Here is a 23,767-nt window from a genome sequence, read left to right on the forward strand (position 1 = left end):
GGAACTCAGTATCAAAAGCAGGAAAGTCTTCTTGAAAACTGTCTTGTAGAACGAAGCTGACCATGGAAGCTGAGTAAAAGAGAACTCAGTATTTGTATTAGCAACAATCGAAGACAGCGGTTATCAAAGTTAAGCTGAGTGATCTTCAGGACAGCACGAATGATTCGTTTGCTAAAAGACAAGATCCGACAACTGTCTGCACCAATAATAGAAACCTTGGAATTACGCAAAAGCCAATTTCAAGATGCATGGGTCAATTGTTCTTCTGCTAAAAGACAAACTGGCACAAAAAGACGAAACCTGCGAGAAGAAGACAAACCTGACGACTGCTGAATTCAGACGATAGGATTGGCCTGCAAGACTGAAGCTGACCAGAACTTGTCTCAAAAAGGAGCCGTTTGGATCAACGGACAAATCCAAGACTCAAATCATTTCTTCTTCAGACCTTAACTATAAAAGGACATGATCATTCTTGGATCATTAGCCGATTACAACAAGAAAAAAAGAGCATACATACAAAGCACACAAATCCAAAAAGAGATCTTACACAAAATTTCTATTATTGTGTAAAAGCTAGATTGATTTTCTGTAATGATCTAAGGTGTTCTTCATCCGAAAAGAACAAATTATATCAATTGTAAAATTGAGAGTGTTGTGCTGAGCACTTGGTGTTAAGTACTCAGTGGTAGAGAAATCTAGGTGTTCGGTTATAGCACTTAGTAGGAGTTGAGTAGACGAATAGAGGACGGTACTCTTGCATATTCAACTGCCTTGTAAACGGTTTGTGCTCTACCTTTAAAGAGCTCAGTATTGGATTTAAAAAGCCCGGAGGGATTCTAGGGACTGGACGTAGGCGGAGAGGCCGAACCAGGATAAGTCGTACTGAGTAATCTCTAACTCTCTCTCTCTCTCAATATATATATATATATATCTGTATGTGTTGCTTGTCATATTTACTCGGCATATAATTGTTTAAACTGACATTGAGTAAATAAGAGTGCTGAGTTGGAAGCTGACCACAAAAGTGTCAATTCCCAACTCATATGTAAAATAGCTCTAGTCAACTTCTAACTAAAGCTGTCTTACGCTACAATCGGCCGTGCTGACCAAAGCTGAGTTAACGAACTCAAGAAACTATATTAAGTCAGCTCAATTAAAAAGAAAAAGTTATATTAGTTCCTAACCCCCCCTTGGAACTAATCACACGGGACCAACATCCTCTACTTACTCTTCTCGCTGAATCTTCGGAATAGAGATGGGTCGTCTACTACCAGAATGTAAACTAATAAAAACTGATCTAAATCTAAATCTAAATGCTACTGTGTTTGTATTAATGAGTAAACAATGTGTGTACGGCAAATTGCTTTATAGAAATGAAATCTAATCTCTGACTCATTTTTGAGTCAGAGTTTCTGCATAACTTCTGCACTAATCTTACAAATCTCACTCTCTCTCAACTCTAAAATCAATACTTTATTTATAGATGTTGAAGAGTCGTGTCTAAGGGTCGTGTCCGCTGTGAAGAGTCGTGTCCGCTGCGAAGAGACGTTCTTATCCACCCGAACGAATGCGTTTCTTGGACTTTAAACATGTGAATGGTATGCTTGCCAGAATTTCTGATCTTACCGAGAATGGAAATTCTCGGCCGAGAATGGAAAACTGTTGATTTGTCTTTGAAATAAATGAGAGAGGCGCCAGAATCTAGCGTGTCGCGACCGAGAATTTGGATTCTCGGTCGCGACCCATAATTCTCTACCGAGAATAGGAATTTTTCTCCCGTTTCTGACTTCGTTCTCGTCTTCCTCGTATCGGTGTGTTGATTTCTTCGTCTTTTGGCTCCTAACTTAGGGTTTGTCCTTCGTTTTTGACTTGTTTTCGTTTATATTTGGATCTCACCAAATATTTAGGTAAGAAACATATTCGGACGTAAAAGTACTCTAAATAGATATAAACAGCACGATTTCATAGCAAAATCGATGTAAATATTAATGATATTTTAGGTATATTTTGGGCGGGCAAACCACAGACCTCGATAAGGGTTTATAGTGGAATTTACAGATTACCTATCAATGAGGGCTAAATTTTAACGGAGTGGGGAATCGAACCTCAAACATGTCAAGCAGAGGTTCAACGCCTTACCACTCGGACCAACCCTCATTGGCCTTTTAAATTTTTAATTAGTCGAAAGTATTTTCAAATATAATAAATTTTATTTAAACAAAAAAAAATCCCTTATTATATCTTATCATCTCTCTATACATTTAAATATTAATAAGTTGTAGGAAATTTATTCATCTTGTTTTTTTTATGAAATTCATACGTTGATTTTATAAATAAGAAAACAACAAGTACACCAAGAAAAAGAAAGAATACAACCTTATATAATTACACGATATACCTAATAGGACCGGTCCTGATAATTCATAGGCCCTAGGCGGAATAATAAATAAAGGCTTCTTTAATAAAAAAATATTTTACGTAAAAAATATTTCAGTGCATGATAAACAAAAAAGTATTTCATTAATTCCTTATTTATATATATATTAAATCTATTTGGTAAAAAATAAATCAATTGCCACGTGTATATATCACATGTCAAAAATTGTGTCATTTGGCGAAAAAAACAATTTTTTTTAACAAAATCGATTAATTTTTCATCTAAGTAATGTCACTTATGGAAATACTTTAAGGAGAAAATGTTATAAAATGGTATGACAAAATTTTACATATCACAGATGCCAAATATGAGTTTAATTCTTAAATTAACCTTTAATCTATATTCAAAATATCAATTGGATCTCTTTTAAGTTTAAAATATTAATTATTTGACTCTTTAAAACCTAAATAATTTTTAAGACTTTTTACATGAATATCACAATTGGTTACAAAATTACAATTAAATCATTTCAATAAAATTACTTTCCAATATATTATTATTATTCATATATAAGAAATAAAGTATTCTTAATTTATAACCTATAGTCTTTAAAATATATTAAAAATAATGATTTTATTAGTTTGATCTAATTTAAAAGTATTATTTGATATAATTGTAAATAAGTTTTAGAAAGTGAATTTTTATATAAATTTCTTAATATTAATATATATATAATTTTTTTTTTTTTTGAGAAAACCATTTTTGTTTTTTTACAATGGAAACTAAATCAACAATAGACGCCAAAAAAAAGAACAACAAGCAAACTAGCAACAAAGACAAAAAAAAAATACAAAAATCAAAATAAAAGAAAAAAACAGCAGCAAAATATTTGAATATATTTATTTTGAAAAAAAAATATTTGCCCTCAGAGGAGTCGAATCTAGACACCTTTAAATGGAGATTGTGATCTTTAACCTCTAGGATACTTACTAATTTTAGTATGAATTTTTTACAGTATAAGTATATATACATCTGTTAAAAAATATTTGGGCCCCCTCACAGCCATGGACCCTAGGCCAGCACACTCCTGGCCTAGACCCAGGGCCGGTCCTGATACCTAGTACATAATCTATAAAGGTAAGAAAAAAGAACAACAAATAAACAAAATAAACCATTAAAAGTACAAGTAAAATAAACAATAGATGGAAAGGCAGTTATCCTTTTTAAATAGAAAACTGCAACTCGAAAGAGAAAAAAATCCAATCAACAGAAAGATCAATGAAATTGGTAAAGAATAGGGGTGAGCATCGGTTCGGTTCGGTTACTAACCGAACCGAACTGTCGGTTAACCGAACCGAAATTTGTCATATTTTCATAACCGAACCGAACAAGTAGAGGTGTCAAAATGGCTAAAAAGATTGACCCAACCTATTTAATAAATGGGTTGACCCAACCCAACCCATTTAATAAATGGGTTGTAATAACCTATTTGTATAGAGGTCAAAATGACCCAATCCATTTATTAAATGGGTTACATGGGTTGACCCATTTAACCCATTTAACTAAATCTAATTAAAAATTTGTTCATTTGAATTTCAATTAACATACACGTAAAAAACTATTAGTCCAAATAATGTAATGTTCTATAAAATCAAACAACAATGTAGTAATCATCTAAATCATCAAGAATTTTTGAAATTCCAGAATTTTCAAAATTTCAGAATTTTTGAAATTCCAAAATTTTTAAAATTTCAGAATTTACGGAATTTCAGAATTTTTGAAATTTCAGAATTTTTGATATTCCAGATTCTGAAATTTCAGATTTTGGAATTTCAGAATTTTCAAAATTTTCAAATTTTTGGAATTCCAGAATTTTTGAAATTCTAGAATTCTTCAGATTCTGGAATTCTAGAATTTTTCAAAATTCTAAAATTTCTGAAATTTCAGAATATCTGGAATTTCTGAATTTTTGAAATTCCAGAATTTCCAGATTCTAGAATTTTAGAATTTTGGAAATTCTAGAATTTTAGAATTTCTGAAATTCCAGAATTTTCATATTCTGGAATTTCAGAATTTTCGAAATTCTAGAATTTCCAGATTCTGGAATTCTATTATTTTTCAAAATTCCAAAATTTCTGAAATTTTGGAATTTCTGAATTTTTGAAATTCCAGAATTTCCAGATTCTGAAATTTTAGAATATTGGAAATTCTAGAATTTTAGAATTTCTGAAATTCCAGAATTTTTAAAATTATAGAATTTTCGAATTCTAGAATTTCAGAATTTTCATATTCTGGAATTTCAGAATTTTCATATCCTGGAATTTCAGAATTTTCATATTCTGGAATTTTAGAATTTTTAAAATTCTAGATTTTCCAGATTTGTGGAATTCTTCAGATTCTGGAATTCCAGAATTCTTCAGATTCTGAAATTCCAGAATTCTTCAGATTCTGAAATTTTAGAATTTTTGAAATTCCAGAATTTTTGAAATTTTAGAAATCTGAAATTTCAAAAATTTCAGAGCTCTGAAATTCCAGAAAATTCTAGAATTTTGGAATTTTAAATTCTAGAAACTTATGGAATTTTAGAATTTCTGATCTATGAAAACATGAAACCATGTGTTTTTTTAAATTAACCCTTAATTTTATAAGTTTTCTTTTGAGAATATATAATTTAATATTTCATGGAATTAGAGAATATTATTTTTTGTTTTAGACGTTTTGTATGAGAAATAAAAAAAATATATTTATTAATTATTAAATAAATGAATGTTTTGACGAAATTATTTATTGGGTTGTCGTCACAGCCTCACATTTTATAAATAAATAAATATATTATTTCAAAGGAAACTATATATAATGAATTGAAAAATATACTAATATTAAAGAATAAGCATGAAAAGAATAATATGAAAAGAATAATTCTGATTTAGTGGATGAATAATTCAAATTTCATTCAATAATTCAAATTTACTAATATTAAAGAATAAGTATTTGTGATTGTTTTAAGATGAATAAGAAACTAATGGGTTATTGGGTTGACCCTGCCAAAAACCTATTCAACCATTTTATTATATAGGTTAAATGGCTCAACCTCTTTATGACCCAATCCATAAAAGGGTCAACCCTAACCTATTTAAATGATGGGTTAAATGGGTTATGACTCATTTTGACAGCTCTACGAACAAGTTTGGTAACCGAATTTTATTTAACCGAAAATTTTCGGTTCGGTTTGGTTACCGACCGAATAACCGAAAACATAAAATATTTAATTTTTTCTACATTTTTATTTAATTAGTTTTCAAATAATATTCTTGTACAAAAGTTACAATTGAATAAATTAAAGGCTACTAAACCAAAATATATATATACAAAGATAAAAGTGTATTTTTTAGGGTTGAACTTTTTATTTATATATATATAAAGATAAAATTATATTTTTTATATTTATATATGAAGTTCGGTTCGGTTATCGGTTATACCGATATTTTTTTTCAATAACCGAACCGATAACCGATTACCAAATTGAGCTAAAATGAAAACCGAACCGAACCAGAATGTTAAAATAACCGAACCAAACTAAAATTTCGGTTCGGTTATCGGTTTGGTAATCGGTTACCGGTAAAGAATTGATAAAAATTGAAAAGAAGAAGAAGAAGCAGTTTGAGAAAGTTTTGAGAGAGCGCGCACATAACGGTTTAAAAAAAAAACTATTATGCTATCCATCTTGTTTTAAAAATTCAAAACCCGATACAGAAAGAATCGGGCCAAACTGAATGTTATTTTTTCAGTCGAAACCCGATTCATAGGTCTAGTACCGGGTGAATACCGAGGCCCGAGAACAGGTCTAGTAATGCCTAGATGGTGGGTGAGAAATAATCAGGCCTCAGCCCAGCCCAGCCCAAATTAAAATTTGAATCCAAGTGCGACCCATTTGGCAACTCCTCTGAATCTTCATGGTTGATAGTTGATTATGAACAGTTAATTTAATTCATACAGTAATGGTTCCTGCTCTTAAATCTCTCTTCTCTCAGATTCTGCACAGGTTTCTCCAATCTAATCATTGATGGCTGAAGCAGTTCTTACTTACTTTGGGGAGGCAGCACTGAACAAGTTGATTCTACTCATAACTGAAGAATTGAAATTCGTTTGGGGATTTGATAAGGAGCTGAACAAGCTCCGAGAATCGCTAGATGCGATTGCTGGAGTAGCGCAAGATGCAGAGGAAAAACAAGTAGCGAAGGTAGCTGTGAGGCAGTGGCTGAAAAAACTGAAAGATGTTGCTTATGAAGCTGAAGACTTGCTTGATGAGTTGACTTATGAAACTCTGCGACTCAAGGTACTAGATTATCTTGACATCTTTTGTAATCTCAATTCTCAAGTAGTTGAATGCTTTGGATTATATTTTGATCACTTTGGCATACGATTATCAACTGATGATTTTTTTTCGAATTGGGTGCTTAATCCTTGAATTTCTTTTAATTGCAATGAGATAATATATGTTAGGAATTGGATTCTTTGTTGATTATAACAAGCTTGATTTTCGCAACAGGAAATTAAGCATACGATCACAATAATAATAGATTTATTTCCTAACAAGTGGTATCAAAGTGCTAGGTTTGGTGTATTGATTATGTTTGGTATTGATGTTTTCATTGAAAATTCTTGGGAAACACTTGTTTGAGCTACGAGCAAAAGAATAATAAAGAGTTGGGATAGAATTTCTAGGAAAATTCTTGGATTTGGAATTGTGAGTTCTCATAAATGCTCATGTAAGTTGTTCATAGTTGCTTTGATAATAGAACTTCTCTCCGTGGACTTAAGCACGAATTGGTGGAACTATGTAAATTCTTTGTGTTGCTTATTTTTATTTTCAATTGTTCGATTAATTCACATAAACGATCTTAATCTTCTAACATTATAGATAGGCTAACTTTGTTTCAAGATCTGGATTAGACTAACTTTGGTAGATGACTTTGCTTTTATAAACTAGCTAGGTATCAACTTTGTTTCTCTGCAGATATAGATAGAGTGATCACAAACTAACTTTGCTTTTCCAACACAGGTGACTAGGTTCTCTTCGAACTTGAAAGCCATTGAATCGGTAAGGAAAGCTGGATTTCGTCTCAAAATGGCGCATAAGCTTAAGGAAGTGATTAAGTCATTACAAAATATTCAGACTGAAGCCCTGCTGTTTGAGTTTATCCAACGAAACACGGTGGATATGCCTCGAAATAGGTTCAAAACAGACTCGGTTCTTGACAACCCAGTTGTGGGGAGGGACATTGATGCCTCTAAAATTGTAGACCTGCTGACTGGCTCTTGTGATCAACGAGTTCTTACCATTATTCCCATATTGGGAATGGGTGGACTTGGAAAGACAGCGTTAGCTAAACTTGTGTGGGAACAAGTCACTGGAAAAAGAAAGCATTTTGATGTCAAAATATGGGTGTGTGTTTCAGATAAGTTTGATGAGCATAGAATTTTAGGAGAAATGTTGCAGGCTCTCGATGGGAACATGAGTGGAATGACCAATATTGATGCAATACTCAACCAACTTGAGATGTCATTGCAGGGCAAAAAATTTATTCTTGTTCTTGATGACGTGTGGAATGATGCAGCTAGGGGCTGGGATGATTTGAAGAGGCGATTAATGAAAATTTGTGGAGTCAATGGAAATGCTATTGTTGTTACAACTCGTAGTGAGGAAGTGGCATCCATGGTTGAGACTTCTATTGAATATCGACATAAACCGGGGATCTTGTCTGATGAAGATTGTTGGTCTATAATTGAGAAAAAGGTACAATACGGGCATGGGGGAATATCAGCTCCCCTTAACTCGGACTTGTTGGCTATTGGAAAGGAGATTGCAGAGAAATGCAGAGGAGTGCCATTAGCAGCTAAAGTTCTGGGTGGGACAATGGCATTGAAAAAAGACAAGGAAGCTTGGTTATCAATTAGAAACAGCACTGCTTTTAATGCATCCGATAATAGGGATAACATCGAGTCTATTTTAAAGTTAAGTTTTGATCACTTGCCTTCATCTTTGAAGCCATGTTTTGCAATCTGTTCAATTTTTCCAAAAGATTACTTCGTTGAAAAAGAAGAATTAATTCAGCTATGGATGGCTGAGGGACTCCTTGGGACACCTAATGTAGATACAGGGAATGAATATTTCAGCTACTTGCTTCTGAATTCATTTTTCCAAGACGTTGAGAGGAACGACTACGGTGATATTAGTAAATGCAAAATGCATGATCTAATACATGATCTTGCATTGTCTATTTCCAAGTCTGAAACAATGATGTTAGTAACTTCTTCAGTTCAGATCCGTCACACAAATCTCATTCGTAGGAAGCCTACACCGCCTTTTCTAACAGATGGTGCTAAGAAATTGCGTACTTTATTCATAGAAAATGCTTTCTCTGTTGGCTTATGGAAGTTGAAAAGTTTGCGGACTCTAATTTTAAAAGGTAATGATGTTGAAGAGTTTCCATCTTCAATAGGCAAGTTGAAACATTTGAGATACCTTGATGTCTCGCATACAAATATGAAAGCATTGCCGGAATCTATCACCAAGCTTTACAATCTTCAAACTTTGAGATTTGAAGAGTGCATATCACTCACGGAGCTCCCTAAGAATAAAATGTTCAACCTGTTGAGCTTAAGACATATTCATTTTTCTTATGATTTCCAGATGCCATCCATGGTGGGAAGGTTAACATGTCTTGAAACATTGCCACTTTTTGCAGTAGGTCCTGATAGGGGAGGCAGCATTCAAGAGCTTGAATTCTTAAACAACTTAAGAGGGAGTTTAAGAATAGAGTATCTAGAAGAGGTGAGAGATAAAGATGAAGCGGAGAAAGCAAATCTGCAGAAGAAAACGAAACTAGAAGCCTTGAAATTTGTATGGAGTACTTATGGAAGAGAAAGTTTCGGAAACGATGAGGAAGTGTTGGAAGGTCTCCAGCCTCACGAAGCGATAAAAAGCTTAGAAATTAAGGATTATTTAGGTGAAAGATTCCCCTCATGGTTATGGATGATGAGAATTCGGAGTGAAAGCAATTCTTCAACCATACTCAATAATTTGGTGAAGCTGAATTTGATTGACTGCAGCCGCTGTAAAGAATTACCAAGGCTTGGACATCTTCCTCATCTTGAAGTACTTAGTATAGGAGGATTGGATAATGTCAAATACATAGGGAGTGAGTTCTATGGCAATGATCAGACACTGTTTCCATCGTTAAAATCGTTCGAGATGATGTCAATGGAGAGGTTAGAAGAATGGAAGGAGCCATCAGGAGGTGATCCGGGAAGCGAAATAGTCGTATTTCCTTGCCTTAAGGAATTGATAATTTGGGAATGTCATTGGTTAACAAAAGTTCCTATGAAGTATCTTTCCTCACTTGAAAGCTTGGATATCAGGGATTGTGAAGAACTGAGTAACATATTTGATGAAATCCATGGATTCCAGTCTCTAAGAACTTTGCAGATCAGTTATTGTCATGGAATAACTCGTCTTCCAAGTGAGATACGATCCTGCACTTCTCTACAAGTTTTGGAGATAAGCTGCTGTGATAAACTGATGAGGACATCTCTACCACCATGGTCACCAAGGGAGCTGAAGATAAGGAGGGGTAGAAGTCATGTGGCACGCCGAGCCATAAGCCACACGGCGTGCCACTAAAGGAGCCAAGACGAGTAAAGTCCATGAGCAGCCTGGCACCGCGTGTCACATCTCACACGGCGTGCCATCAGATGTGCCAGGGAGCTCGGCGTGCGGTTGAATGAGGAAGAACGCGAAAGATCCAGAACTTGGCTCGCACGCTGTGTGGGTCATATGGCACGGCATGTGAGTCCATTTTAGTTGCCTTCTCCGCCAAGTTCATCAAGGGGAGATAAGGACTGCCACCAACTATTTACTGTTTTGCCATTATACTTATTACCATTGTGTCATTCACTCTGTTTACACCACTACCCTCAACATTTATCTTGCCAATCTTATCCCTATTATTCATGCCTATGCTTGTAGCTCTAATGAGGCATTTTGGTCTTTTAACTTGAATTAGGGAGGGGTATATATGCACCTTAATTTGTAAGGAAACGCAAAACTTTATCAAATCAAACATTTTAGCCTCATTGAGAGCTTTGGATTTATCCAATTTGGAATTACTTATCCTTTGAAGGCTCTCAAATCATTGTTTATATGGGATTTCAGTGATATGGAAGCTTTGCCAGAATCGTTGGGCAACCTTTGCTCTCTTCAAAGGCTTTCTTTTGGAAATTGTGAGAAAATAAGATGTCTACCTACAGCTGAAGCCATCCAGAGAATCTCTAACTTGAAGAATCTTGATATTTATGGTTCTCCATATCTTGCAGAAAGTTGTGCTGAGGGGAGTGGCTCTGAGTGGCACAAGATTGCTCATATCCAGCATGTTACAATATATTAAGGTAATAGTTAAAATTTCTTTACTTATTATATCTTTTTCTCGGCGTAATACATCATTTGCCCCGTGAACTTGTCCAAAAAGTTTGATTGGCCTCCTTAACTTTCAAAGTGTTCCGATAGCCCTCTCAAATTGTATAAAATGTTCAGTTAGCCCTTGAACTTGCGTAAAATGTCATCACTCGGTTGTAAAAAAATAAGTTCCTTGCAGAAGATGTATTGCACACGCCTTAAAAGTTATTACATAATTCACAAAATAGATCAAAAAGGAAGTTCTTGCTTGTTCAACTATAAAACTTGGGGTAAATAATTTATTAATCCCCACATTTTTACTTAACACATTGTTTAGTCCCTCTATTTTGAAAAACTGTATCTTTTATCAATATTAACCTTTGGTTCTTCTGTCTATTTTTTTTAGATTATTTACCCTAAAACTTGTTTCTTTAATATTAGAACCGCATATCCCGCTTTTCGCTGACGATAGGGAAAAATTCATAACAATTAGCACAAAATTGTGTGTTTAGATTTAGCAAATCCTGCCCTCTCTTTGAATAATCCAGACTAACTTCCTGCTTTGAATTTAGCAGTGTTCATATTAACAGTTGCTACCTCTAAGGAAGATGTCTAAGGAAGATGTGGCTATGCATGCCTTACTTTGCAGAAGTAGATGCTTTCGAACTGTCAGAGGAGGAAGTAAATGCACTTTCCGAGGAGGAAGCTTCTTAAATCGATGAATTGAATCAATACGAGATGAACGAACAAGGACTCGCAACATTGTATAGGTGAGATTAGTTTGGTATTCAGCTGAAATTTTCACTAACCAACCATATATTGTAAGCACTTAATACTCAATTCTATGTAGTTTAATGTACTAGGAGAAAGAGAGATAATGATTCCTTAAGTAAATAAAGACAGCATTTTATTACACATTAATGAAGCATAAATCTTCAAATCATAGTACACTCAAGTCCTAAACCTTGATTCCAAATTCATACAAAACAATAGCTATTTATTTATTTGTAATATTTAGGTTTCTCACCGGTAAACTACACCAACGCCATTAAAGTTTAAGGTCCATTTCATAAAGGTCTTCGAACTTTATTTTCTTCCAATAAAATCACTAAACTACACATTTGATTTCAATAAAGTCATTTCATCCAATTTGTACACAAACGTAGTACAAAAGAGGATGTGCCACGTGACAGACTACTTCTGCGCCAACCAAGTGTGACGCTTAGTTGATGTGTAGTTAACTGTTTTTGTGCCACATCCGAATTGGCTAGAATGACTTTATTGAAATCAAATGTGAAAGGTAACACTATTGAAAGAAAGTAAAGTTGAACGATCTTTATTTCAATAGACCCCGAACTTGGGTTTCTCTAGTTGGTTTTCCTGCAATTTTTCCTGACTTCTCCTTGTTTTCCAGTGAGGGGTTTAATGTTGCTCATTTTAACCATAACATCAGCAAAATCTTTGAAGAATAAAGGAGGAGTATTTGCATAAGATTGAATAAAGGAATCTGCAGAATTGTCATCAAAGAGAACTTGATCTGAATGAAGAAGACCTTTCTTGTGGATGAGATTTGTATAGTAAGAATTATCAAAATGATGTGGACTCAGAAAATCAAGAGATGCAAGAACATCATCATTCCCTTTAATTGGGCATATTTTCTTCAAAGAGTTGGTATAAGAAGGATCAATCTTAGAATCACCATAGATATGCCCTCTAAATGATGTGCACCTTGAAAATCCTATGGTGTGTGCACCTGCAATCCAATATAACAAATTATTATGCAATGTGACTTAGAGCAATGCAACTTCACATTTCGATTGACTTCTCATATGCAACGTGACTTTTCTTTTCAAAAAAATTGCCCCTTCGTAGAGCAATTTTGCAATAGTCTTTTTAAACTTATACACACTTTGCTGAAAGGCTATGTTGCAATTTTTTTTATAAAAAGAAAAGTCATATTGCATATGAGAAGTTAACTGAAAGGCGAGTGGTCTTCATGGGTTAAAATCTTTTCCAATTGAGAAAAAATAAGAGGCGTATTATGTCACTTTTAAAGTGTTAGAATGATTAATGTGTTGTCCCTTACGTTTGCCTTAAGTGGACAATTTTAGAGGCTACGTATAGTTTAGGGCAATTTTTTTTAATGTAAAAGCATAAAAAAAATATATCATTTTATTACCATAAATTATGAGAGACTATCGCAAATACTTCTATCAGTGAATTTGGATCCGCAATTGAGAATTAGTAATAACGATAAGAGTTTACCTGAAAGAACAACCATGTCCTTGAAAGAGAGACCTTGTACGGAGAAACTTGTTACGAGAGCTTTAAGATCAGAAGAAGGTGGAGGTATGGATTTGTTTGCAAGGTCTTTACTTGCTGTAAGAGAATCTCTTCTTCCCAACTCAACCTCCCAATTAGGTCCACCCATCTGTAATTAAAATCAACAACGATAAGTGTTATATCAATTCGGTTTCATTTCTGATAGTTGGAGGACCATGAGTAACTAGGTGAAAAATCGAGGAGAAATTATATGGTATTTTTTACGTCATGCCAATCGAATAATATCATTTGCATACATTTATTTCTTAACATCAATCATCTATCATAAAATGATATGCAATCCTCACGAATGTATAACTAATTAAGGAATTAGGAATGTAAATGAGTCAACCCACTCATTAGTAGCTTGGCGTTCAACTCGTTAAAAGCTCGGTCGTGTTCAGCTCGATTCATAAATTAGCCAAGTTTGAGCACGACGAAACTCAACTTGAAAACTCGTGAGCAGACTCGTTATAGGTTCATGAACAAGTTTGATTCAATTATTTTTTAATAACAGTATTTTATAAAAAGATAAATACAAATACGTAGTTTTGTGTGAAATTTTAAGTTATAGGTTACAAAACTACGTAGTTTTGTGTTAAAGACATTTTAAATGGAAACAATTAATGAGTTGTTCGCGAGAAAATTTCATGAACATAATTAATGACCTGTTTGCAAACAAAGCTCGGGAACAAATAAGCGAGCAGCTCACAAAACGGACATTGAGCTTGAACTCGTCTATTTTCTACCAAACCGAGCATGAGTAAGTTAAAGCTTGGCTTAATTACAGCTCTATCCAGAATACAATAAAAATTCTCAAAATTAAGTAAGTTTCTAGTTAAATACTCTCCCCGTTCTCTTTTATATGTCGTTTAAGGTTTTTCATCAAGATCAATGCAACATTAATCGCGCTATTAAAATAACTAATTTACCCTCGATACATCTTTCCTAAATTTCTATTTCCTATGCAAAAATTCTCTCAAAAAACCAGGTAAATTCTTTCTTTATAGGGCAGAACCGAACCTAAAGGGTCCTAGCGTAAGGGATAAAGGAGAAGTAAATGCCCGGTAGGCTCCGACAAAAGAGATTTGTTCCCAGGAAATATCAGAAAGTAAGTAGCTGAAAGCTTTCCCAGTTTTTTCTGAATTTTGTAGTAAAATTAGAATTATTTGTATTAATACTAAATTTTTCTCTTTTACCATAAATAATGGTAAAATTGAAAAAGTATTTCTAAAAGTGCATTGGTAATACAAAACGACATATAAAAAAGAACAAATAAAAATCCTAAAACATCATATAATAAAAAAAAACTGAGGGAGTAGAACTTACAAAAAGACCGAATCTCGAAATGCTCGCGAGAAAAACTCGTGAACAAATGGACATAATTAATGATTTACTTGTGAGCAAATAAAAGAGTAGTTCATAAATAAAATGTTGAGTTCAAGTTCTTCATCTATTTTCTATCCAGCCAAGCATGAACAGGGTAAAGCTCAATTTGACTTATAACAGAATACGGTGTTACCCAGAATACGGTAAAAGTTCTAAAAATGAAACAAGTTTGTAGTTAAATGGAACTTACCAAAACGACCGAGTCTCGAGCAGCTAAGGCGACAATATCAGCACAAGAAACAACACCAGGACATGCGCTTTCTAAGCTTCCTTTAATGTCATCAATAATAGAATATCCCCTTATTGAGTTTATGTTTGGAATTGCTGTTTTCTCTCCCACAAAAGTTGCATTATCATCTAGCAAGATTGATCCATCACACCCCTATTTTCATTATAATTCAAATCAATAATCATCAAACATTTTATTCAATCAACAAAAAAAACAAACATTAATTTAACATTTAAATGCACAGACGGTCACTCAAATATCCCTAGAGATAGCCAGGGTTCAGAAAAACTGATTAGTCTTTGCGAAAATGCCAAAAATCGGATGGTTAGCTGAGAAACAGAGGCAGGACCACTGAATCTTAAACAAATGAAGCTGAAGATCCTGAGAAGCAGTTTGATCTCTCTCAGATTGTACATGAACCAAATATCCCCAAGAATAGCAAAGATTCAGAAAGATTGATCAGTCTTTGCGAAAATGAGCCAAAGCGAAGTCATGATGATTGATCAAGAGGCAATTTGTCAAGCCATGATGCAAGTCTATAACCATGGAGTTCTAATCAGATGAAGCCAAATTTTCCGAGAAGAAGCACCGATCTCTCTCGGGTTACGCATTACAAATGAGCCAAATGGATAAAAAAAAGACAAAAAAAAAAAAATTAAAAAAAAATGATCATTTTCCTATCATTATTTTTCATAACACCTTTCGTAGTTATTTCACAAAATTTTCCAAAGTATTCTCCAGCATATTGCATTCATATTTTCAAAAAAAAAAAAAAAATCAAAAACATTACATCACATTAATATTTTTGTCATCATTTTCCTCGAGAGTTTTCAAAAAGTATCATCATATTACATCCATAGTTTCAACATCATTTTTCTCATAAATTTTTTTTAAAAAAAGCATCATATCATCTCAATATTTTCACAAGCATTTAAAAAAAATCATCAAATCACGTCGCAAAAAATTCCAAAAATCTCATTGATATTTTCATAAATAAATAAATTTCAAACAGAAAATCACAAAAAAGTCATTTTTGCACTAAATTACATTTTTCCTCAAATAATCCTCAAAACATTTTTCCACTGCAAGCATATCATGCCTTAACTGGCCATTTCGTCACAAACATTCATTCAAGGAAGAACATCGTTGTGCTCATTGCATGTCATTGCAAATATATCATTTGTCGCACCTCTTTTGAAAATTATCATTCCAGTATCCATTCAAATGTTTTACACAAATCAAACCTTCAGGGTTGGAAATTTTCAAAAATTTCCCCGCTTGTTGAGTGAGCTCATGCATTCATTCATTCATCAAAAACATTTCAGATAATCAAATTTGCATTCAGTAAGCAATTAATCATGCATAAAGAAAATCATGAAAATTTCCAAAAGAAAAAAACCCGTGTCTCTCAAACAAAAAAAACCCAAAAAGAACGAAGAAAACCCTAAAAACTTCTTTTCAAATAAAAAAAACCATCCAAAAAAACATATTATGTATGCATTCACCAATTTTGTAGTGCACAACTGTTGAGTTCTTGCAGGAACACAAGAAGCCTTGACATGTAATCACAAGTACAACTCATCTTCCAAGGGATACGGGGAGCCGTCATCACTCAATCAAATCAAACGGGGAGCCGTTGTCACTCAACAACAACAAAAAAAAAAAAAACTGGAGGATGCCCAGTCTCAGAGCATTCAAAACTGCAGAATGAGCAGTCTCAATTCATTCAAAACTGGAGGAAGGCCCAGTCTCAGAGTCTTTCAAACAATCCATAACGCTCCCTTTGTCGGGTCGAGCACACTCCCTTTGTTGGTTGAGCACCATCTACACTTCAAAACGCTCCCTTTGTCGGGTCGAGCACGCTCCCTTTGTTGGGTCGAGCACAAATCAAACCGCTCCCTTTGCCGGGTCGAGCACGCTCCCTTTGTTGGGTCGAGCACAAACCATAAATCTCCCTTTGTCGGGTCGAGCACGCTCCCTTTGTCGGGTCGAGCACGCTCCCTTTGTCGGGTCGAGCACGCTCCCTTTGTTGGGTCGAGCACAATCCATAACACTCCCTTTGTCGGGTCGAGCACGCTCCCTTTGTTGGGTCGAGCACAAACCATAACGCTCCCTTTGTCGGGTCGAGGGTTGAGCACTGTCTACACTTCAAAACGCTCCCTTTGTCGGGTCGAGCACTGTCTACACTTCAAAACGCTCCCTTTGTCGGGTCGAGCACGCTCCCTTTGTTGGGTCAAGCACAAACCATAAATCTCCCTTTGTCGGGTCGAGCACGCTCCCTTTGTTGGGTTGAGCACCGCCTACACTTCAAAACGCTCCCTTTGCCGGGTCGAACACGCTCCCTTTGTTGGGTCGAGCACAAACCATAACGCTCCCTTTGTTGGGTTGAGCATCGTCTACACTTCAAAACGCTCCCTTTGTTGGATCGAGCACAATCCATAACGCTCCCTTTGTCGGGTCGAGCACGCTCCCTTAGTTGGGTTGAGCACCGCCTACGAACACGCTCCCTTTGTTGGGTCGAGCACAATCCAAAACGCTCCCTTTGTCGGGTCGAGCACGCTCCCTTTGTTGGGTTGAGCACCGCCTACACTTCAAACCGCTCCCTTTGCCGGGTCGAGCACGCTCCCTTTGTTGGGTCGAGCACAATCAAAACTGCAGAGTGAGCAGTCTAAATTCATTCAAACCTGACGGAAGGCCCAGTTACAGAGTCTTTCAAAACTGCAGAGTGAGCAGTCTAAATTCATTCAAAACTGGAGGATGCCTAGTCTCAAAGCCATTTAAAGTGAAGAATGAACGTTCCCAAGTTATTCCACTCAACCTAACAAGAACGGAGTGTTCATCTGTCACTCAAAATCATCCATCCCGGAGAATGGCCGACCAAAGTCATTCCAAAACACTTCAATCGTTTCAGATACACAATTATCTAAAACGAAAATCAAGCAGGAGCGGGGAGACCGCAAACACTCATCTTTATCCTTTTTTATTTTATTTTATTTATTTTGTTGTATAATAAACCCGCCAAAATGGGTATCTCGATTTACTTTGTATACTCCATTTTCAATGGAGATATACAAAGGGGGGCAGCTGTAGATACTCATTTTTGTGCAGGCCCATTTTTAAGTTTATAATAAATTCACTCAAAATTTGAACAATTCATGAATTATCCATAATATATGATATTATCTCGAAAATAATTTATTGGGGAAAAATTGTGCTGTTAAGGCTAATTTGTCATATTTCGGTATAAATCGGTAAAAATATCGAATTATATTCAAAATGCGACTTAATAGAATTAAGGTATAATTTTAACCTATTATGAATTTTATTCGAGATATGTTCCTCATATTTTGAATAAAATTGAATTCGCTTGAATTCGAGTTATAATTTATTAATCAAGGTTCAGATCTCAATCAATCGAATTAACATTTCAATACTTATTTATTTGTCCATGTTTAGAAATGCCTATAGTTTGAATTGCGAATTATGATATAACATCGTATATTAAAGTTAAAGTTAATATTGACTTTGATTGCGATTTATATTATAATTAAATGTTTAGAATATAGTCCATTTCTAAATAACAAATTATGATGAATGGATTCGAAAATTGAAAGTCAATAAATTAACGACAATTGAACGCTTAAAAATGGAATTTTTGGTAATAAATGAATATTGCATTATTAATATAAATATTTCTCTTATTATTTTTGTTTTTTTACAGTAATTTTGACAGATCCAAAGACCCGCTCGTCAATGTCTAAGATACCCAAAAATTCCCGCTGTCCCCGAAAAGCAAGATCAGAACGCACATTCTAAAGAGTGACCGAATCATATTCAAGTGGTTGAGTTATCTCATTGCGGTACAAGTCCTAACAAATCGGAAGTTCGGAGAATTATTCGAAGCACGGGTAATTATCAGTTCGAGTCCGATTCTAAAGCACGGGTAATTATCAGTTCAAGTCCAATAAATTCCAAAGCTCGGGATTTTGTCCGTACAAGTGCAACGGAGTCGAGCTCAGGTCAAAAATAATTCAAATTCAATCCGGATCCATGTTAAATTCAGGTCAGAATTCAGTCCAACGGCGTTGGTCTGCAAAAAGATTCAATCCCAGGGACCAAACGGCATTTTTACCAGAAAATCAATAATTCAACAGAGATGATCTCATTCAGCAGCAGCAGGGGTATCGAGAAGCTTCAGCAAAATTACGTATCAACCCTCAAGGGCACAGTTGGAAATAGGAAAAAATGATAGAAACTCAATACTAATTCACACCAAATTCTTACTATAAATAGGAGAGATTCATCACTGTAATGGGGGAAGAAAAACACAATGTAAGAGGAGAAAAACAACCTGAGAGCAAAATCACTGTAATAGGAAGAATGCACAAGAGAGCAGGAAGAAGTTCTTCAACTTTGTAAAAAACCAGAAATCAGTCAAAAGGAGCAAGGTTAATCTGTATTCCAATTTATTCACAATGTTTGTATCCATGTAAACTATCTCCTTATCATTGTTCATAATCATTTCTATCACTTTTTTTTATCATATAATAGTATTATATCAAGAATAGAGAGTTACCTTTCGTGCCGAGTGAATCGGTTCGAAGGCTCAGAACGCCCTCCACAGCCGATAATGGCTCTGGTTGCGTTTCTGAAGCCGGTTTGAGAGCCCTAAAAGGCTCGCCCATACAAAGAAATCAAACTCGGGCAGGCAATACGAAATTAGAACCAGGGAGTAAATTATTGCAAACATCAGACCCACACAGTAGATAAACCCATAGGCATCATAGATCAAATATTCACAGCAAACAACCATCATCAACTAAGAAAACCCAAATAGCATCTCAAATCCAAGAAATATAACAGAGACCCGTAAAAAAAAACCCGAGAAGAACCGAGGCTGAGGAAGAGAGAGAAGGGTTACAAACCTCGCTAATTTACCTTTGGATGTAGAATTCCGGCCGATTAGAACCTCCTCAGGGATTAAAACTCGTCATCGGAGGTCGGAACGGCCGCCATTCTCGAAATCGACCGAGAGGACCCAAAGGGTCTGTAGCGAGTAAGGAACCATGGGAGACGGTTAGGAGAGTGAATGAGAGCGGAAAAGAGGGCCGGAATCCGTGGGAACCGAAGAGAGAGAATCGATGGGAGTGAGAGGTGAGAAGATAAAAAATTCGAGAAGATGAGAGGGGAAGAAAAGAAAATGAGATTTGAAGAATTTGATAAAATAAATGAATGGAGGTGGTGTGGGTTTAGATATAGGTTTTTTTTTTTTTAATTTTGGGCCTTTAACTTTGGTTGGAATAAACAAGCCCATTTAATTCAATTATGTTGGTTCGAGTCTAATTATCCGGTTTCGTGTGTCACCGACCCGAGATAGTGAATTAAATATGAATCCCCGTGTGTATGTGATACACACGATCCTAATAAAAAAAATAATAATAAAGTTGACTCGAAAAAAAAAAGCTAAATAACACAATGCGTGGTTCTTTTAAATTGGTTTAAGTCAATACAAAAAAAGGCATTATTAACTCGACGATACGCGTGAGGATATTCTTCATTAGAAACTTGGGTTAAGGTGCAAAAATACCCCTAACGTTTTAGGTCAGGAGCAATTTTACCTCTAACGTCTAAAATGGTGCAATTTTGCCCCTAACGTTTGTAGCCAAGAACAATTTTACCCCTAACGTTGGTAATTTGGGTCAATTTCAGACACTATTATAAAACACATATATTTTTATTCATTATTTTACACCAATTGCATATCAATTCATTCTAAAAAAAGGATTTCATGTCTTTTGTAATTTAATAATAGAATTTGAGATTAATATTTATAAATTCGGTGAATTTTTTGAATTTTTTTGTCTAATTCGTACAAAAGACATTATATTTTATTATTATTATTTTTTTCACATCCCAACATATGTTTATGATTTGTTATTGATAAAATGACGCACATGTGAAGTGTAGATGATAAGATTCATTACCGAGAAGACAGTTTGATGAATTATTTCTGAAATTGACCCAATTTATCAACGTTAGGGGTAAAATTGCTCTTGGCTACAAACGTTAGGGGCAAAATTGCACCATTTTAGACGTTAGGGGTAAAATTGCTCCTGACCCAAAACGTTAGGGGTATTTTTGCACCTTAACCCTAGAAACTTTGCACTGGCTTCTGAATACACACATGCCATATATATTGTATTCGGAGAAATAATACGTCAAATTTTGAGATGTCATCTCAAACCGATATAGTTAATCAAATTAATTCGAACTAATGTGAAAACGTTATTCGAATGCACGACCAAGTTAATTCTAGTCGATGTGAAAACGTCGCTAGAATTCGAGATGCTCCCCTTAGATCTTTTATTCTATTTTATCGTATATGTGATATATGTAAAATCATATTGAATTCTAATTTAATAAAAAGAGATTACGTGTACGCCGCACGCGTAATTTAAAGCGAAGATAAATCAATTCGAGATGTTATTCCGAATCAATAAAAAAAATAATAAACCAAATTAATTCGGATTGATGTGAAAACGTCATTTCGGATTGATTTTCACGGTTTTATATGATGGTTCATGTTAGCCGACCCCGAATCATTTCGGGACTAAGGCTTTGTTGTTGTTGTTGTTGTTGTTGATGTGAAAACGTCATTCGAATTCATCTCTGAATTAATTCAAATTGATGTGAAAACGTCATTTGAATATTAAATTAACTCGAATCGATGTGAAAACGTCATTCGAATTTATAATCATATCAATTCGGATTGACGTGCAAACGTCATCCGAATTTATAACTAAATTAATTCGGATTGATGTGGAAACGTCATTCGAATTTAATGACTAAACTAATTCTAATAGATGTGAAAACGTCATTAGAATTCAATACTAAACCCAATAACCCCAAAATCCACGAGTGTCTGGTTTATATCGACAATTCAAGGCAAAACAAATAGCAAACACATGATATCACGATAGTACCGATACGTCGGGCGGGGTAGGGTGAGATCGCATCTCTTCCCTACACGTAACCGAAAAAACGAACCTTAAATCTCTCTAGAAACCATCCTTATCAAACCTAAACTACACAGAGTCAATCCAAATCGATAGGGCGACCAATCACGCCCGCACACGTATTTCCAAGTGATGATTGGTGGCGACTCGAAACCTTCAAACACGAGAAAGGCGGATCGAGCCGGCCACGCACCCCGACCTGCGTAAAAAACCGGAAGCCATGGTGCGACAATTAGAACAATCAAATTAATCCAGTAAAACCTCTATATAGGAATACGTTTGGGACCGGACAATTTGTATAACAATTGGGAGGTTATTCTTATATAGAGTTTGGTACCAAAAAAAAAAAATCAACACTTAAAGTTTATAAATTTAATGTTTAGCATATCAAGTCTACGAGTTTTATTTCCAATATCTAAAGAATTGGAAGAGTTTTGAGTTTAGTTTCCAATACATAAAGAAAAGAGTTTTATGGGAAAATGGTAAGAATTTATAGTTAAAGTTGGAATTTGTGTGCCAACTCATATTTAATCTCAATAATTTTTAAATTTTTTAATAAATTTTGTTTAAATCCTTAATACATATATATATTATTTACATAATTATTCCTATATAGAGGTATAGTTTCTAAAGGTGGGACTTGGATTATGTATAACAATTAACATTTGGGAGGTTATTCTTATTTATAACCGGCCCAAGTTGGGACCGAAATTTTTTATAACAAATTGGAGGTTATTCTTATATAGAGTATTCCTATATAGAGGTTTTACTGTATCACGATAATGCCACATGCCAAATTTGAATTGACCCCTTAGAAAATTCGTGTCTAAACAAAGGAAAATGTTAACCGAGTCATTTTGAGCCCAAACGTTTGGTGACACGCTCAATGGATACGAACCCCCTTAAAAATCCCTAAACATGGATGATAAAATTTTCAGGAATCTCAAAATTTATTGATGTAGAATTAGAGATGTAGAATTAGAGTTATGACACGCAGTGGTGAATATATAACTGGTCTATTGGGGGGTCAATTTTACACCTACGTGCGTAAAAACATTTTTTTTTTTTTTTTTTTTTTGCTAAATCGAACTTGTTCAATTTTATTTTGAGTATACTGTATATACATGTTATCATCTGAGCGGTCCAAAACTAATTTTCCGTACCACAATAAAAGTTCTCAAAATTAAGTTAGATTTGGACTACAAAAGTTACATTGTGTCGTTTTGAATGAACTTAGAAAAATGTATCCCCTATCATATATTAATCAAAGTTGTTTTTTTGGTAGTTATATTAATCAAAGTTGGATTTTATAATTAAATATAAACTCAACGGGCTAATTAGTCAACGAGCTGAAACCATCTATAATAGAGGTGGTTCCGACAGCCTAAAGGCTCATCCCCGCCCCGCACCTGATGACACGTGACACTGACATAGCCTTAAGTTGATAGCTCTACCTATCCCAATCAACATTCCATCGCTACCGGAAAATTACGAGAAGTGAATGACCGACGATGCATTTAACCCGAAAAGATAGACTAACCTGAACAAAACAGTCATGAAAATGCATCCTGAGTAAGGATGCCCCATTACGTGTTTCATTCTTCAAAGCTTCCGCAACTCCTGCACGAACTATAGACTCTGCTTTCGGGCAACTAGACGAGTAATAATCCCCTGAAAGCTGGGCCATGGCATCAAAAGCTGCACAAGCAGCAACGAAGAAGAAGATCAACAAAGTTTTGTAAAAGGCCATATTTGAATCGAGTATATAGCTCTTGATTTTAGATGGAAAGACTATATTCATCATAGCTTAGATTTTCCGTAATTTATAGTAGTGATCATAAATTCTTAATAGTATCATTTGCCATTGATGGGATAAATTACATCCATCACTCTCAACTTTATTCTTACTTCTATTTATGGCTTATGAACTTCAAAATCTAGCAATATTATCCTGTAACTTTGGATTTTACTAATAGGTT

At 34.8% G+C, this 23,767-nt stretch overlaps 2 protein-coding genes across 5 annotated transcripts; one reads left to right on the forward strand and one right to left on the reverse strand.

The window, feature by feature from the left end:
* The first annotated feature begins 6,326 nt into the window (after positions 1-6,326).
* On the forward strand, positions 6,327-11,778 carry LOC136226142 (putative disease resistance protein RGA3). Of its 4 annotated transcripts, none has more exons than XM_066014479.1 (4): positions 6,327-6,713; positions 7,440-8,847; positions 9,127-10,825; positions 11,408-11,778. In XM_066014479.1, exons 1-3 carry the CDS (start codon positions 6,441-6,443, stop codon positions 10,059-10,061), a joined length of 2,616 nt encoding a protein of 871 aa, XP_065870551.1. In that variant the 5' UTR covers positions 6,327-6,440; the 3' UTR covers positions 10,062-10,825; positions 11,408-11,778. The 4 variants fall into 4 exon arrangements, with proteins under 4 accessions (XP_065870551.1, XP_065870550.1, XP_065870549.1 ...); XM_066014478.1 differs by having other exon boundaries at positions 6,330-6,713; positions 7,440-10,226; positions 10,593-10,825; XM_066014477.1 differs by having other exon boundaries at positions 6,330-6,713; positions 7,440-10,825; positions 11,405-11,778.
* Positions 11,702-23,583, reverse strand: LOC136226145 (peroxidase P7-like). Its single transcript, XM_066014483.1, has 4 exons — positions 23,329-23,583; positions 14,734-14,925; positions 13,098-13,263; positions 11,702-12,585 (listed from the first exon to the last, which is right to left on the reverse strand). The coding sequence occupies exons 1-4, from the start codon at positions 23,536-23,538 to the stop codon at positions 12,200-12,202; spliced, it is 954 nt and encodes a 317-aa protein (XP_065870555.1). The 5' UTR covers positions 23,539-23,583; the 3' UTR covers positions 11,702-12,199.
* Between the last annotated feature and the right edge of the window lie 184 nt (positions 23,584-23,767).

The sequence above is a fragment of the Euphorbia lathyris genome, chromosome 4 (assembly GCF_963576675.1).
Source record: "Euphorbia lathyris chromosome 4, ddEupLath1.1, whole genome shotgun sequence".
NCBI lineage: Eukaryota > Viridiplantae > Streptophyta > Magnoliopsida > Malpighiales > Euphorbiaceae > Euphorbia > Euphorbia lathyris.